Source organism: Bos javanicus, chromosome 26, assembly GCF_032452875.1.
Source record: "Bos javanicus breed banteng chromosome 26, ARS-OSU_banteng_1.0, whole genome shotgun sequence".
Classification (NCBI taxonomy): domain Eukaryota; kingdom Metazoa; phylum Chordata; class Mammalia; order Artiodactyla; family Bovidae; genus Bos; species Bos javanicus.
Window position 1 is genome coordinate 20588140 of NC_083893.1, and position 15742 is coordinate 20603881.

The 15742-nt window shown below is 38.9% G+C and overlaps 1 protein-coding gene across 5 annotated transcripts in view; it reads left to right on the plus strand.

Moving 5' to 3' along the window:
- Positions 1–13065, plus strand: part of CUTC (cutC copper transporter) — a 33127-nt gene extending 20062 nt beyond the window's left edge. For all 5 annotated transcript variants that reach the window (XM_061403078.1, XM_061403083.1, XM_061403080.1 and 2 more), the window contains 3 exons: positions 7768–7795; positions 11230–11335; positions 12567–13065. In XM_061403078.1, the coding sequence (XP_061259062.1) occupies positions 7768–7795; positions 11230–11335; positions 12567–12681 (249 nt within the window). In that variant the 3' untranslated portion in view covers positions 12682–13065. The remainder of the gene's footprint in view (positions 1–7767; positions 7796–11229; positions 11336–12566) is intronic.
- The last annotated feature ends 2677 nt before the right edge of the window (positions 13066–15742 follow it).

Here is a 15742-nt window from a genome sequence, read left to right on the forward strand (position 1 = left end):
CAACTTAGCACACATGCAAGGTACAAGGCATTTGCAGCCAACTCATTGGAAAAGACTCTGATGCTGGGAAAGATTGAAGGCAAAAGGAGAAAGGGACCATAGAGGATAGATAGATAGCTTCACCAACTCAATGGACATGAATCTGAGCAAACTCTGGGAGTTAGTGGTAGACAGAGGAGCCTGGCCTGCTGCAGTCCAAGGGGTCAAAAACACTCAGACCCAACTTATGAACTGAACAGCAGGGCGATTGTACTATGCTGGTGACCAGGGGGCATGTGTGTGTGTGTAGTCACTAGCCTTGCAAACTAGTGCACAACAGGCACTTCCAATAGAGTGCTATATTTAAAAAAAAGTACTGTAGGAGCACATTGAAGAGGAATTAACCCCAGATTTGAGGGGTTGGGATTCACAGCAGTTAGCTTCCCAGAAGAAAAGACATCCACACTGTAGTGTCTTTTTTTATAGAACATGCTGGATCTATGTTGCTTCAAAGACTTTGCTCTAGATGATGTGAAGAAAGGGAGCTATTCTCTTGTTCCTGTGCTCGGGCTTCTCACTGCAGTGGCATTTCTTGTTATGGAACACAGGCTCTAGGTGCTTGGGCTTCAGTGGTTGCAGCCCCTGGGCTCCATTGAGCATAGGCTCTATATTTGTGGCACATGGACTTAGTTGCTCTGCAGCATATGGGATCTTCCCAGATCAGGGATCGAACCCATGTCTCCTGCATTGACTGGATTCTGTACCACTGAGCCACCAGGAAGGCCCCACACTGCAATGCCTTACTCATTTAAAGGATGATTAGTAGCCATCAGTCTAAACTGGAATGGAGAGAGGGAAAGTCAGGGGGATGCTCCTTGTAGACAAAATAGTATATGCAAAGGCCTGGAAACAAAAGTGAGCATAACTTATTAAGATATTAAAGAATGACTATAAAATTGAATGTGAAGAGAAGAATACTGTCCAGAGCCTTTTAAACTATTTAAGAGTTTGCATTTTATCCTTGGTTCACTGGGGAAGCCTGAAGGGTTTTGAAATAGAAGAACTGATGAATCAGGTTTCCATTTTTTAATGGTTACTCAGTATGGAATAGAGAATAATTGTCATAGTCATATGTTGCATTTCAAAATGTTGTGTGTGAGAAAGAGACAGATTTGTAGTTTAGTCATTTGGTAGGAAGAGCTAAGTTAAATATTCTTATACACTAAATTTACTTTTTTTAAGTATTTAAGATGTATTTAAGATGTACAGTGTGATATTTTGATTTTCATTCTGTATATGTACAGAATAATATTCTATATATGTAAATCAAAACATCACATTGTACACCTTAAATATATACAATTTTTACTTTAAAAAGTAAATTTATTTATAATAAGTGTATAAGAATATTTAACACAGCTATTACAACATGATACTTTGATTTATATATACAGAATGAAGGGGCTTCCCTAGTGGCTTAGTGGTAAAGAATCCACCAACCAATGCAAGAGATGATAGTTCGATCCCTGAGTCGGGAAGATCCCCTGGAGGAGGAAATGGCAACCCACTCCAGTATTCTTGCCTGAGAAATTCCATGGACAGAAGACCCTAGTGGACTACAATCCATGGAGTCACAAAGAGCTGGACACTGCTCAGCATGCACGCATACAGAATGAAATGGTTCCAGTCAAGCTTGTACTCAGCTGCTCGTTTAGTGCACTTGTGTGGTATGCATGTGTGCGTTCGTGTCTGGTGAAAGTACCTGACATCTACTCTCTTAGCAAATTATTAGTATTCGGTACAGCTATATTGACTATAGTCATCATGCTATTCATTTGATCTCTAGACTCAATTTATCCTGTGTAGCAACTTTGTATCCTTTTACCAACATCTTCCCATTTCCATCACCTCACCACCCCTGGTAATCACCATTCTGTTCTCTGCTTCTTGTGTTTTACTTTTCTAGATTGCACATAGAAGTAAGAGTATACTAATTTTGCTTTTTTATTTTTCAGTTTTCACTCTGCTGGGTCTTTGGTGCTGAGCAGGATTTAGTCTAGTTGGGGCAAGCAGAGGCTACTCTGTAGTTGTGGGGTGTGGGCTTCTCATTGCAGTGGTTTCTTCTGTTGCAGAACAGGGACTTTAGGGTGCACAGGCTTCAGTGGTTGTAGTGTGTGGCTTCAGTTGTTGAGGTTCCTGGGCTCTAAGCACACGCTCAGTTGTTGTGACTCACAGGCTTAGTTGCTCTGCAGCATATCGGATCTTCCTGGACCAAGGATCTAACCTGTGTCTCCTACATAGGCAGGCACATTCTTCACTACTAAGCCACCAGGGAAGCCCAGCTTTATTTCTTGAAGCCATTTTGTAGCTGTGTAATATACTGGTGAAAGCAAGAATTTGGGATTAGAAAGGTTTATTTTTAAATACTAGTTCTGCTGTTTATTGAGCAAAAAACAATAGACTTGGGCAGTTTACTTAACCATCAAACTTGCTGTTTATTAACAGTGACCTTGGGGAGTTTACCTAACCATCCTAAACTTGTTTCTTTACCTACAAAGTTGCATAATGAGTGCCAGTTAGCATAGTAAAAGTGCCTACCTCCTAGAGTAGTTGTGGATTGCTTCAGCATACATCTGACATTTAGTAAGTGCTCTATATTGGCAAGTCATTTTGATAGCCCAAGATGAGCATATAGTTCTAAATAACGTTTTTTGAAAGGCCCCCCAAAAAGCGATAGGATTCATCTCTTCAAACATTTGTCCATATTTTACAAAGCTTTCAGTTGGAAGAAACAGTTACAGTAAATATGATTTTTTTTACTCCTAAACTCATTTCAGCTTTCTACATAGTAAATATTTAGTTTTGTGGGTATTTTGCTTTAGTATGTTTGAGGATACTAAACAGCCTTGTTTTACTTATTTCTCTAACAATTAATAAATTTTATGAAACAGCCTCCTCTCCTTTTTATTCTCTATTTCTTTGCTTAATTTTTTTTCATTGTATGTTTAAGTATTTCAGTTCAGTTCAGTCACTCAGTCGTGTCCGACTCTTTGCGACCCCATGAATCGCAGCACACCAGGCCTCCCTGTCCATCACCAACCCCTGGAGTTCACTCAAACTCATGTCCATCAAGTCAGTGATGACATCCAGCCGTCTCATCCTCTCTTGTCCCCTTCTCCTCCTGTCCCCAATCCCTCCCAGCATCAGGGTCTTTTCCAATGAGTCAACTCTTCACATGAGGTGGCCAAAGTATTAGTTTCAGCTTCAACACCATTGGGTGTTCCAATGAACACCCAGGACTGATCTCCTTGAGGATGGACTAGTTAGATCTCCTTGCAGTTCAAGGGACTCTCAAGAGTCTTCACCAACACCACAGTTCAAAAGCATCAATTCTTCAGCCCTCAGCCTTCCTCACAGTCCAACTCTCACATCCATACATGACCACTGGAAAAACCATAGCCTTGACTAGACGGACCTTTGTTGGCAAAGTAATGTCTCTGCTCTTTAATATGCTATCTAGGTTGGTCATAACTTTCCTTCCAAGGAGTAAGTGTCTTTTAATTTCATGGCTGCAGTCACCATCTGCAGTGATTTTGGAGCCCAAAAAAATAAATTCAGACACTGTTTCCCCATCTATTTTCCATGAAGTGATGGAACCAGATGTCATGATCTTAGTTTTCTGAATGTTGAGCTTTAAGCCAACTTTTTCACTCTCCACTTTCACTTTCAACAAAAGGCTTTTTAGTTCCTCTTCACTTTCTGCCATAAGAGTGATGTCATCTGCATATTTGAGGTTATTGATATTTCTCCTGGCAATCTTGATTCCAGCTTGTGCTTCTTCCAGCCCAGCGTTTCTCATGATGTACTCTGCATATAAGTTAAATAAGCAGGGTGACAATATACAGCCTTGATGTACTCCTTTTCCTATTTGGAACCAGTCTGTTGTTCCATGTCCAGTTCTAACTGTTGCTTCCTGACCTGCATATAGGTTCCTCAAGAGGCAGGTCAGGTGGTCTGGCATTTCCATCTCTTTCAGAATTTTCCACAGTTTATTGTGATCCACACAGTCAAAGCCTTTGGCATAGTCAATAAAGCAGAAATAAATGTTTATCTGGAACTCTCTTGCTTTTTCTGTGATCCAGCAGATGTCGGCAATTTGATCTCTGGTTCCTCTACCTTTTCTAAATATAGCTTGAACATCTGGAAGTTCACAGTTCACGTATTGCTGAAGCCTGGCTTGGAGAATTTTGAGCATCACTTTACTAGCATGTGAGATGAATGCAATTGTGCGGTAGTTTGAGCACTCTTTGGCATTGCCTTTCTTTGGGATTGGAATGAAAACTGACCTTTTCCAGTCCTGTGACCACTGCTGAGTTTTCCAAATTTCCTGGCATATTGAGTGCAGCACTTTCACAGCATCATCTTTTAGGATTTGAAATAGCTCAACTGGAATTCCATCACCTCCACTAGCTTTGTTCGTAGTGATGCTTTCTAAGGCCCACTTGACTTCACATTCCAGGAATCTGGCTCTAGGTGAGTGATCAGACCATCGTGATTATCTGGGTTGTGAAGATCTTTTTTGTGTAGTTCTTCGGTATATTCTTCCCACCTCTTCTTAATATCTTCTGCTTTTGTTAGGTCCATACCATTTCTGTCCTTTATTGTGCCCATCTTTGCATGAAATGTTCCCTTGGTATCTCTAATGTTCTTGAAGAGATCTCTAGTCTTTCCCATTCTGTTGTTTTCCTCTGTTTCTTTGCATTGATTGCTAAGGAAGGCTTTTTTATCTCTCCTTGCTATTCTTTGGAACTCTGCATTCAGATGCTTATGTCTTTCCTTTTCTCCTTTGCTTTTCACTTCTCTTCTTTTCACAGCTATTTGTAAGGCCTCCTCAGACAGCCATTTTGGTTTTTTGAATTTCTTTTCCATGGGGATGGGCTTGATCCCTGTCTCCTGTACAGTGTCACGAACCTCCATCCATAGTTCATCAGGCACTCTATCAGATCTAGTCCCTTAAATCTATATGTCACTTCCACTGTATAATCATAAGGGATTTGATTTAGGTCATACCTGAAGGGTCTAGTGGTTTTCCCTACTTTCTTCAATTTAAGTCTGAATTTGGCAATAAGGAGTTCATGATCTGAGCCACAGTCAGGTTCCAGTCTTGTTTTTGCTGACTGTATACAGCATCTCCATCTTTGGCTGCAAAGAATACAGTCAATCTGATTTCACTGTTGACCATCTGGTGATGTCCATGTGTTGAGTCTTCTCTTATGTTGTTGGAAGAGGGTGTTTGCTATGACCAGTGCTTTCTCTTGGCAAACTCGATTAATCTTTGCCCTGCTTCGTTCCATACTCCAAGGCCAAATTTGCCTGTTACTCCAGGTGTTTCTTGTCTTCCTACTTTTGCATTCCAGTTCCCTATAATGAAAAGGACATCTTTTTTGGGTGTTAGTTCTAAAAGGCCTTGTAGGTCTTCATAAAACCGTTCAACTTCAGCTTCTTCAGTGTTACAGGTTGGGGCATAGACTTGGATTACCATGATATTGAACAGTTTGCCTTGGAAATGAACAGAGATCATTATGTTGTTTTTGAGATTGCATCCAAGTACTGCATTTCGGACTCTTTGTTGACCATGATGGCTACTTTAGGTATTTATATTTTATAAATATAAAATATTTATATTTTATCTGTTATCTGTTATCTGTTTTTGTTGAACATGAATGCCCCACGAGAGTAGGAACTTACTCTTGCTCATCATGTCAGGGAGGAAAAACTTTTTCTTTACCCTCTTTTTTTTAAAAAGTGAACATTCTTAGGTTCAGTTTTTGAGGTTCAAAAATAAACTAAAAAAAGATAAGCAAGAAAAAAAGATTGTGATCACATGTGTATGTATATTTGGGCATTCACAAAGAAATGTGACTCAAAGAGGTGCTTAGAATTTGGGGCATATAAACCATCTTAATAGATGAAGAGGAGGGGATAGAGTACACTTAGGGACTCAGAAGTGAAAGGAGAAAGTGCATTTATGGAAAAACAAATGACTCTTTGGAAGGATAATTGGATCATTAGAAGAACAAATGGGAGACAGGATGGTTTTTCCATAGTGTCTGTTTGGCTGTGGTGCTGATGAGTTTCTCCCAGCGGGGGGATTTATGACAGTGGAGCGTTTTTTGGTTTGTTTGTTTTTTTTAGTTCTTTTGGGAGTCTGCTTTTAGGCAAGTAAGGAATTTGAGCCTTCAGCTCAAAATGATTTTTATAGCACACAGCCATGTTTTGGACCCCTTCGATCACAGTGGTCCCCATGCCTACAACAGTGTCTGGTACATGGTAGGCACTTAAATGTATTTGTTGGATGGATGGAGGAGTGAATCAAGTGACATTTAATAAAACCTTTCATAATAGAGCAATGTGATCAGGGTTTTCTTCTGCAAATTAGTGAGCTTGCTGTAGCATGTTATTTTTATCTGTCATTATTACCTACCTGCTACTAGTGTTTCCACTGAGTATACATTTGTAAAAAGGGTGATTTCCGTTTTGATTTTGAGTGATACTGAGTATATATCACCTAAGTTTATTTAGGAAATATAATAAAAATTAGAATGAAAGTGAGGAGATTTTAATACCTATCTTCTGGAATTATCAGAAATTAAATTAATTCCTATAGTTCATTTTATTCTTTAGTAGCCAACAAAATGGACCTCTGGTGTTTTTTAATTGGTATAATATGGTAGGGAATTTATAGGCTATAAATTCCTGTATTTAGGATTTGAGGATATAGGATTTGAACAGATTCCTCTCCCCTCTCCCCACCCCCCACCCCCACCCCCGGTAATTTACAGTTATGCTATACTCTTTCTTTTATACTAAAATCTTATTTAAATTCAACTACTTTCATTCCATGAAATTAAAAGACGCTTACTCCTTGGAAGGAAAGTTATGACCAACGTAGATAGCATATTAAAAAGCAGAGACATTACTTTGCCAATAAAGGTCCGTCTAGTCAAGGCTATGGTTTTTCCAATGGTCATGTATGGATGTGAGAGTTGGACTGTGAAGAAAGCTGAGCACCAGAGAATTGATGCTTTTGAACTGTGGTGTTGGAGAAGACTATTGAGAGTCCCCTGGACTGTAAGGAGACCCAACCAGTCCAACCTAAAGGAGATCAGTCCTGGGTGTTATTTGGAAGGACTGGTGCTAAAGCTGAAATTCCAATACTTTGGCCACCTCATGTGAAGAGTTGACTCATTGGAAAAGACCCTGATGCTGGGAGGGATTTGGGGCAGGAGGAGAAGGGGACAACAGAGGATGAGATGGTTGGATGGCATCACCAACTCGATGGACATGAGTTTGAGTGAACTCCGGGAGTTGATGATGGACAGGGAGGCCTGGCGTGCTGTGATTCATGGGGTTGCAAAGAGTTGGACACGACTGAGCGACTGAACTGAACTTTGATTCCATTGCATACCAAGAATTCAAAATGAGTGTTATTTTTCAGTAATAGCTTTTCTTAAGGTGATGTGATTATTTAGTATTTATATTTAGTTCTCCTATTCTTATGTTCATAACAGTACAAGTCTTTAAAGCAATACAATAACCTTTCTGGATAGAAGGAATTAGTATGCTGAGCATTTTACTTATGCATGATTCCAAAGAATTAGAAAAGATCTATTGAAATTAGATATTAGTAGTAATTTAGTATAGTTATTTTTCTGTTTCGCTGCCTTACTATCCTGTGCAAGAGAAAGATATTAAAATTAACTTGTTTAATTTTTTTTATTTTTTCAGGCCAAAGGCAGGATTGTGGTAATGCCAGGTAAGTAATGCCATTTACTAGTATAACACTGAAAATGGGAAGGAAGAGCAAAAGAGGCAGGACAGTATGGGGAGACGTATTAGCACATAGTGTTTAATTTTATTAAAATGTTTAAGATTGGGAGATCCTGAGTGCAATTTAGAACTTTGTGTGAGGTTTAGCTCAGAGAAGAGCAGATAAGAATTGGGATTTTTCTACATTTGCTTTCCCATAGTATACAGTCTTGTGAGTGTAGATGTTCATTTCTGGTGATGCTTACTTACCAGGTTTGATGCTGCTACACTGGATTAGCGCCACATGTCCTAGTTGGTGACAAAGTATAAGTAAACGTTTAGGTAATATCCCTGAATAATCTAATACTCAATTTTTTAAAAATCTCTAATGAGCAAATTCTTGTAGTCAGAACAGGTGGATCACATACTCCTAATGATAACTGTAAGGTCAATTAAGTACATAATGGCTCATTAGATGTCAGTAGTTTTTAAAGAATTATATAAGCAGGCCTAGATCCAGAATGAGATGAATATAAAGACAGTCTTAATTTTTTCTTACTAAATTTCTCAAACAGATAAAAAAAGTAGAAAATAGCATATAAATACTCATGTACTTAATTTCTGTATTTAACATCTTGTCATATTTGTCTCATCTTTTTTTATCCTGAGGCATCTTAAATTAAATTAAAGGCATTGTGACACTTTATACTTCTCTTAAAAGGTGCGGGGGGCGGGGCGCATTTTAACCACATTGTGGGCATCTAACCACAAGATCATTATCACATCTATCAAAATAAACACTAATTCCCTAAAATACCATTTAATAGTCGGCCAATACTTTTATAGCATAAGTTTGAACAACTTACGCTATAAAATGTCCTAATTTCTGGTTTTACTGGATTGTTTCCTTTCAATATTGTTTAGCATGTATTTCCTAGTCTCTGTATTTCCTGTAAACTGGTAGTTAGATCATAAGGCTTGGTTAGATTCTGGTTAAATATTTTTGGTAGAAATACTTCACAATAATTCTGTATACTTCACATTTCATCACATCAGAAGGCATATAATGTCTGGTTGTCTTAATACCAGTAATGCCAAGACTGACCAGGAGTCAAATGGTGATAGATATAAGAAAACTTTTTAAAAGAGGCCAAATAGAGGTATAGTGTCAGAATTTTAGGAAAGCTTTGACTTGTAGCAAGTTCCTGAAACATAAGCAGACAGAAAGCATACATTATCTGTTAAATTGAGACCCTTAAGAGATTTATTAGGGAATCTTAAAGAGACTTAATTGTATCTGATGCATTTCCATTAAGACTAAATGTATTTAGTCTTGACGACTAATACCCACACTTAGACAGTTGTTAACTTAAGATTGCTTTTGCATTACATGTAATTATTAAGTTATGTGCTGTGTGCAAGGCACTACTTGGGATACAGAGTTACACAAGAAACTACTTCCTCAAGAGGCTTATAGTCTTAAGTGAGATGATGTTATATCCAAAGTATTTGTGATTATTTAACAAACCTTACCAAGAAAATGCTGATTATATGCCAGGTTCTGTGGTAGATATAAAAACACAGAAATGTATATGAAGTAATCCCTCTACTTGAGGAGCTTACTGAGTAGATCTATAAATAAATTATGATAATTTCATGTAAATAAATACCAGCAAGTAAAAATTCCTGGGTAAATCAGCCTAATATGTGTCCATCACTGGGAAATATAAAGATAAAATATAGCAGTTTCCCTCCAGAGGATTTTCATAATGAAGCTTATAATTTAGGCTCCAGTTCCCTTATCTTTATAAAGAAAAGTATTGAAGTAGTTGTTCTTTCAAGTCCCAACTGTTAATCTGTGTTTGGGAAATGTATTACTTATGTTCTGATAACTGAGTAACATGTATTTCAGTGACCAGATATTCTGTTATTTGTTAGAAAGAAATAACAAATATTTGTCTTTTAATCCTTACAACAAGTTTGTGAAGTAAGCAATACTATCCCTCTTTGATGAAAAAAATTGAGGCTTAGTGGACTTGAGTAATTTATCCAAGGCCACATAGCTGTGAAGGGCCACTGTGGTAAAGCCAGGATTCTAATAAATCTGACCTCTCAGTCTGTGTTCTTTCTTAGGGCTCAGTGGTATTTGTTGTTGTTGTACTATATGACTAAAAAAAAAGAGTTAATGAGTCTGAAAGAGTGTGTAAGTCAAGTTATTTCAGCAACTTTAATCAGTCAGTTCAATTCAGTTGCTCAGTCATGTCCGACTCTTTGTAACCCCATGGACTGTGGCACACTAGGCTTCCCTGCCCATCACCAACTACCAGAGCTTACTCAAACTCATGTCCATTGAGTTGGTGATGCCATCCAACCATCTCATTCTCTGCCGTCCCCTACTCCTCCTGCCTTCAGTCTTTCCCAGCATCAGGGTCTTTTCTAGTGAGTCAGTTCTTTGCATCAGGTAGCCAAAGTATTGGAGTTTCAACTTCAACATCAGTCCTTCCAATGAATATTCAGGTCTGATTTCCTTTAGGATTGACTGGTTGGATCCCCTTGCAGTCCAAGGGACTCTCAAGAGTCTTGTCCAACACCACAGTTCAAAAGCATCAGTTCTTTGGTGCTCAGCTTTTTTATTGTCCAACTCTCACATCCATACATGACTACTGGAAAAACCATAGCCTTGACTAGACGGACCTTTGTTGGCAAAGTAATGTCTCTGCTTTCTAATATGCTGTCTAGGTTGGTCATAATAAAGTTGATCTCAAGCAACTTTAATAGCTTGAGGTAAAAAATACATATTTTAACAGTCATCTAATCTGGTATCAGTTAAGAATATAATTCTTTATATACAGACATTTAAAAGATTGTTCCTCAAAACAAATGAGTCATAAAATCCTTGATTATGCAATTTTAATAAGCTAGAATCAAATTCTTCTATAAAATGAAATTTAAAAATGGGCATTATAATAAAGAAACTGTGTAACACCTTGCATTGTTCCCATTTCCAGTGAAGTCCGTGTGTTATGGGCCAGAGAAGAACCTTGGAGATGTTCTGTTTTTGTTTTTGATTTTGTTTTGAGGTTTTCTCTTTGAGATACGTTTCTGAGTCTTTGCTTTTAATTTGATTTTGCTTTAATTAGGGGAAGCAGGGCTTGAGTACTCAATTATTTTCCTGGCCCCAGAGTAGTCTTTTAGATCATTGTTATACAAACCAGTGGGCATGTACAGTTCTGTCATAAAGGTTCTTTGATCTTTTGTTCTCCAGAGTCTGCATTCTTATCTTTCATCATTTGTTTCTAAATTCATTTTAGCTGAGTAAGGAGAGAATATCAAAGAGGAATTTCAGTATGAAGATTCCAGGTAGAGCTAGCAGTCATATTAGTCACTAAATTTTATGTGAAAATCTATTCTATTTACTATATTACTTATTCTTTCCAACAGGGGGTGGCATAACAGATAGAAATCTGCAGAGGATCCTTGAGGGTTCAGGTGCCACAGAATTCCACTGTTCTGCTCGGTCGGCTAGAGATTCAGGAATGAAGTTTCGGTAAAAATGACTCCTTTGACTCCTACAAAAAGGAATGGGATTAATTTTTACTTCTCCAAATAGGAAAACCTTAGTTGATGGCATGATTAATGAATAGAATGTTGTGATTAGCATGTAAGTATTAGTCATTTTTAAAGTTTTTTAGCTGCAGAGTGGCTCTTATCCTGCCTTAAATAAGCAGGCTCTTCTGAACATAGGCTAACCTCCAAATCTTTAAGGCTTTACTGAACTTAGACGAGTTAATGGTCTAAGTTCACGACTGACGTGACTTAGCTGCTGCTGCTAAGTCACGTCAGTTGTGTCCGACTCTGTGCGACCCCATAGACAGCAGCCCACTGGGCTCCGCCGTCCCTGGGATTCTCCAGGCAAGAACACTGGAGTGGGTTGCCATTTCCTTCTCCAGTGAATGAAAGTGAAAAGTGAAAGTGAAGTCGCTCAGTTGTGTCCGACTCTTCGGGACCCCATGGACTGTAGCCTACCAGGCTCCTCCATCCATGGGATTTCCCAGGCAAGAGTACTGGAGTGGGGTGCCTTTGCCTTCTCCGAGACCAGTTAATAGTAAACTCTAATTCAGCAACTAAGCTTCAGATGAAGTAGATATGTATGTGTGCCCATTCACCTGTGATTTCCTTTAGCAAAGTTAATAACTAAGGTAATAAGGATGGAAGAGCTGTAGTCCTTTTTATCTTTCCTACTGTTAATACTTAAATATTTCCTCACTTTTACCCTCTCTCTCTTTTTTTTTAAATTTTATTGTTTTTGACCATGTCTCACAGCTTGTGGAATCTTAGTTCCCTGACCAAGGAGTCAACCCACACCCTTGGTGATGAAAGCAGAGTCCTAACCATTGGACCACCAAGGAATTCCCCACTTTTAGTCATTTTGAAATTTTATCACTTTTAAGGAATTTAAACTATTATGTGTTTTCTATCATACTTGAGAGGATTCCTATAATTTAATAGTTAATTGATTATTTTCTGTTTATAAGTTGGGGAAAATGAGATATAAAAGAAGCAAGAGCCTTAGATTTACAATTCCAGATATAAAATCAAATATACTATCTGGTATATTTAGACACTAGGTGTTTCAAGTAACTAATAAAAATTATGAAATATGTTAGTGCAGGATCCTTGTTCTTGAGCCATGAAATCTACCCTAAAATGAAGTGCCAGTAGGAGGGTTCATTTAACAACTTATGTAATTTTCTGTTTCTTTATTATTTCCATTGCAGAAATTCCTCTGTTGCTATGGGAGCCTCTCTTTCTAACTCAGAATATTCTCTAAAGGTTACAGATGTGACCCAAGTAAGGACTTTGAATGCTATTGCAAAGAATATTCTCGTTTAGCCAGACCTCTCTGAGAGACATGGATATCACCAGACAAAGACAGAAGAATAGTCTACAGTTCTCTATGACAGCTTTAACCTCCTCTGGCCAGGACAGTCTGTCTTTATTTTGAGTCTTATAGTACCATGGAGAATGTTTCCAAGAAGAAAAAGAACTTGAAACAGAGTACAGTCATTTTCTTTGCTTAATCTTGTCAGCCATCTCCATCATCGTGGTTAAATCTGGCCTACACTTCTTCTGCAGACAGAGGTTAAAGTCTGTTTTCAGTGGAATTAATTGAACTGGGAAAGTTCAGTTGCAAGGTATGAACTCAAATGTGACTTCATGGTCAACTCAATAGCGGTTATTTTGCCTTGTCATTGTAAAATAAAAATTGCCATTCTATTGTGGTAGCATCTCTTATTCATACCCTGAATACAATCTGTAGCCAACTATTAGAGGGAAGATTTTTTGTTGTTTTTTAATTTTATTTTCTCTTTTTATTATGTACTTTTGGATGTGTTACCCTGGGCAAGATGCAAAGGATATAAAGTAAATGGTATAGCATAAAAATTTTCAGCCTTGGGAAGTAGGATGTAAAAGTTCCTAGACTTATAAAGGCCAGAAGCGATCTTTTTGTTCATCAGGTTACTTCTGTCTCTGTCACCAGAAAGAGAAATGGCTTAACCATAAGGTTCATCTGACAATTTAGAAAGACCTGTAGTGAGAACTGGGGAGGTTAGCGAGGTTATCAGAATAATAGTTTCTTTCAGCTGAGGCCATAGATATGGAGACTGGATTCTAGTGATGAAAGATGTTTTTCCTATGTTCAGTTCAGTTCAGTTGTTCAGTTGTGTCCGACTCTTTGCAACCCCGTGAATCGCAGCACCCCAGGCCTCTCTGTCCATCACCAACTCCTGGAGTTCACTCAAATTCATGTCCATCGAGTCGGTGATGCCATCCAGCCATCTCATCCTCTGTCATCCCCTTCTTCTCCTGCCCCCAATCCCTCCCAGCATCAGGGTCTTTTCCAGTGAGTCAACTCTTCGCACGAGGTGGCCAAAGTATTGGAGTTTCAGCTTTAGCATCAGTCCTTCCAATGAATACCCAGGACTGATCTCCTTTAGGATGGACTGGTTGGACCTCCTTGCAGTCCAAGGGACTCTTCAAGAGTCTTCTTCAGCACCACAGTTCAAAAGCATCAATTCTTTGGTGCCCAGCTTTCTTCACAGTCCAACTCTCACAAGCAGGTCCCAAATGGTGAAATTCAATACTAGCTTTTTTCTGTGACTTTCATGTTATAATCTCATTCTACACACACAACACCCCTCTGGTAATAGAACTGATGTTTCTGTATTAGGAGATTAACCGAATCATAATGTAGAGAACTTGGCCTTGGTCATGAAACTAGTTAATGGAGCCTCTATAAATAGCATGCACAGATTTGGGTACTAATGACTATATACGGAAAACCTTGCCTTTTTATTAATGTGTCGTTTCCCTCACTTTTAAATCTTTCCTCACTTTTCCAGATACCATTTCAACATATAGTATTTGCCAAGGAATTTTTGAGAAATGAAAGACAAACTATTTAAAAACTAACAGTAACTTCAGTGTTTTCCATTAGTAGTTATTTCTGTTAACAGTTTTAATATTGGCTTTGAGGTATAGATACAGATATGTAAGTATCGCATACACATGCACACACAGTCATGTTTAGTATTTTGGCCTAACCCTCTCCCATGCTTGGATTTTACTCTATGATCCTTCAGAGATAAGAGCAGGGTATGTAATCATCTCTATTTTATTTAAACAGAGTAACTAGTCATATGAGAGGTGGTATGAATTGCTCAAAATTTAATAACAAATTAATGTTATTTATGAGACTTAAATGCTAGACTATTAACCTCCAAGTCTTCTGCTTTACGATGCTTCTGGAATGTGGATGTACCACAGAGAGCTGTACTCCTGGACAAATCAGACATACTTGAAATCATATCCTGGCTTCCAGTTTAAGTTAACTTATTTTGAACTGTAATTCCTTTATTTGTAAATCAGGAATAATACGGTTTCTAGTTTAAGAATATATTAAAACACCAAGAACATAGTATGTGCCCATTAAATGTTTTTTTCTTCTAGGTTGCTATTGCTATCACTAAGTCATTTCAGTCGTGTCCGACTCTGTGTGACCCCATAGACGGCAGCCTACCAGGCTTCCCCGTCCCTGGGATTCTCCAGGCAAGAACACTGGAGTGGGTTGCCATTTCCTTCTCCAATGCATGAAAGTGAAAAGTGAAAGTGAAGTTGCTCAGTCTTGTCCGACCCTCAGCGACCCCATGGACTGCAGCCTTCCAGGCTCCTCCATCCATGGGATTTTCCAGGCAAGAGTACTGGAGTGGGGTACCATTGCCTTCTCCTTCTTCTAGGTTAGCTTTCTAGTATCAATCTTTGATAGTTTAAAAGCTTTTCCCAGGAAGCTAGGCACTGAGTACTGAAGCCAATATTTTGTGCCCTCCACTGCTGCTGCTGCTGCTAAGTCGCATCAGTCATGTCCGACTCTGTGCGACCCCATGGACGGCAGCCCACCAGGCTCCCCTGTCCCTGGGATTCTCCAGGCAAGAACACTGGAGTGGGTTGCCATTTCCTTCTCCAATGCATGAAAGTGAAAAGTGAAAGTGAAGTCACCCAGTCGTGTCCGACTCTTAGCGACTTCATGGACTGCAGCCTACCAGGCTCCTCCTCCTATGGGATTTTCTAGGCAAGAGTACTGGAGTGGGGTGCCATTGCCTTCTCCGGTGCCCTCCACTACGTGAATATAAATGAAACACAAGGTAACCACTTGTGAAAATGAAAGTGTTAGTCACTCAGTCGTGTCCCACTCTTTGCGACCTCATGGACTATAGCCCGCCAGTCTCCTCTGTCCATGGAATTCTCTAGGCAAGAATACTGGAGTAGGTTGCCATTCCCCTCTCCAGGGAGTCTTCCCAACTCAGGGATTGAACCCAGGTCTCCTGCATTGCAGGCGGATTCTTTACTGTATGAACCACCAGGGAAACCCAAGGTAACCTCTCACCTTGATTTT